We start from the raw sequence: 2,500 nt of genomic DNA on the forward strand, positions 1-2,500 counted from the left end.
AAGTTCATTCTGAACTGAGCAGTCAGGGCACGGCTGAAGTTCATTCTGAACTGAGCAGTCAGGGCACTGCTGAAGTTCATTCTGAACTGAGCAGTCAGGGCACGGCTGATGTTCATTCTGAACTGAGCAGTCAGGGCACTGCTGATGTTCATTCTGAACTGAGCAGTCAGGGCACTGCTGAAGTTCATTCTGAACTGAGCAGTCAGGGCACTGCTGAAGTTCATTCTGAACTGAGCAGTCAGGGCACTGCTGAAGTTCATTCTGAACTGAGCAGTCAGGGCCCTGCTGAAGTTCATTCTGAACTGAGCAGTCAGGGCACTGCTGAAGTTCATTCTGAACTGAGCAGTCAGGGCACTGCTGATGTTCATTTAAACGTTTTTGAGAAGTGGTGGTACAAAGGACGATGAAAGACTGCCTCAGAGACGACACGTTCTCAATTCTGCAGACCATTTGAACATAAAATGATGGATGCAGTAAGTAGTTCCAAATTCGTAGACATAATATTATTCTATTTGAAGAACAGTAAAACTGACAGGTATCATTAAACCTAGCAAAACATAAATTGTAACACATAACCTATGTGACATTGATGTCGAACACACACACAATCAAATACTAACATATATAAAACACACTCACAGATTATATATATATATATATATATATATATATATATATATATATATATATATATATATATATATATATATATATATACAGTATATATATATATGATCAATGTTGCACAATTAGACGTGTTTTTCATATACAAATAAACCATATATTCTACTCCTCTTAATCTCTGGCTTCTCATTATACCTTGGGATCAGAGACCCGAGGGAGAATCAATTCAAAGATAACAGCTTCTGTTCGGCCGGAGAATCAAACGAGGCTCCGAGAAACTGGTACGACAGTGACATACCATCTTGCCACAAAGAGAGAATGAAAGTTGATGACAATTCTCCCTTACTTATACCTGTCGAACTCCTTTTTTTTTTTTTTTTTTTTTATGTGCATAGAATTTAAATCAATCCATCTCCACCATTGTAGCTTGTAGGTATGTTTGTACTTGGCTCTTGATTAATGGTAAATTTTGCACATTTAGACGTGTTTTTCATACCCAAATAAGCCACGTATCATATTACTCTTAATATCTGGATTCTTTCTATACTTCGGGATTAGAGACCCAGGGGAGAATCAACTCAAAAAATAATAGCTTCTGGTTGGCCAGGGAATCGAACCCAGGGAAGTATAAATGAATAGCAAAAATCACCTAAAACCGAGTATGTGATCGTGATGATAACATGGCGATCAATCCATCTTCAATAAATGTCAAAGAAAATAACAAAATAGTAAAGTTGAGTCAAATATCATAGAGAAAAGGTTTCTGAAATCAATCAATGAAGCGGAAGAAAAGATTTTCTGAAATCAATCTATTAAGAGGAGAAAAGAATTTCTGAAATCAATTTATCAAGAGGAGAAATAGTTTCTGAAGTAAATTTATCAATATGAAAAAGAGTTTCTGAAGTCAATTTATCACAAGGAGAAATAGCTTCTGAAGTCAATTTATCACGAGGAGAAATAGCTTCTGAAGTCAATTTATCAACAGGAGTAGTTGCTGAAGTCAATTTATCTACATGACAAAGAGTTTCTGGAGACAATTTAACAAGAGGAAAACAAGAGCTACTGTGGTCTGAGGAAATATCGACTAAACCCAGAAGAAACCACCTCTTCACAAATAGGACAGCTGAAATTACAAAAGAGACTTATGATGATTTGTAGGACGGAAAGAGAATGCTCTCTCTAACAGGAGGTGGGCAAAATATATCAATAAAATAGGGAAAATTGCGTCAACGGAAAACAATAATGCCCCTTTAAAACAAGAAACCTCGAGTATCAAGTCAACAAAATAATATAGATTGCGTAATGTATAAAAAACGCTATATGAATAGAATACATAAAATTAAGCAAAGTTATGAAAATGAATAACCAATCTCAAGATTAGCCGAGTCACTAAAGTAAGGAAGAATGAAGGCATTCCGTCGTTGTAAACAGGAGAAATTAAGTCACTTTTATCACAGGTTGGCTCTTAACAGGAACTAGGCCGCAGGGGTGCCATTCGTACGATAATTATCGTACATGTACATTATTTTAGGTCCAGTACGATGTACGATACATACCTTATGTATACAAATGTGTGTGTGTTTGATTAAACAAATATACTAAAATACCTTGAAATAAATTATATATGTTACTCCTTAATAATCATGTTGAAAGTGTGTACGATAATTTTGGTTAAAAAAAAAAAAACGATAATTTTAAGGTTCATGTACGATAATCCAGTGGAAATAATCTGGTAACCCTGAGTTACTAGGGTAACTGCCTCTACGGGAGGAGGAAGAGAGCGCAGCCAAAGGAGAGCATTAAACCATTTCATACGAGGAAGAGGCGACGCGAACAAAACAGTAAAGCCAACACAGCAATAACAGAGGAATAAATT

General features: G+C 36.0%; 2 protein-coding genes across 5 annotated transcripts in view; one reads left to right on the forward strand and one right to left on the reverse strand.

Moving 5' to 3' along the window:
* The window catches only part of LOC137646381 (fibrous sheath CABYR-binding protein-like), a 642-nt gene extending 235 nt beyond the window's left edge, over positions 1-407 (forward strand). Inside the window, exon 1 of the mRNA XM_068379507.1 lies at positions 1-407. This exon is cut by the window's left edge and continues 235 nt beyond it. Coding sequence (XP_068235608.1) covers positions 1-407 — 407 coding nt within the window.
* Positions 1-2,500, reverse strand: part of sif (still life) — a 1,404,800-nt gene that overhangs the window by 1,094,178 nt on the left and 308,122 nt on the right. The gene's annotated exons all lie outside the window — the stretch shown is intronic.

The sequence above is a fragment of the Palaemon carinicauda genome, chromosome 1 (assembly GCF_036898095.1).
Source record: "Palaemon carinicauda isolate YSFRI2023 chromosome 1, ASM3689809v2, whole genome shotgun sequence".
Classification (NCBI taxonomy): Eukaryota; Metazoa; Arthropoda; class Malacostraca; order Decapoda; family Palaemonidae; genus Palaemon; species Palaemon carinicauda.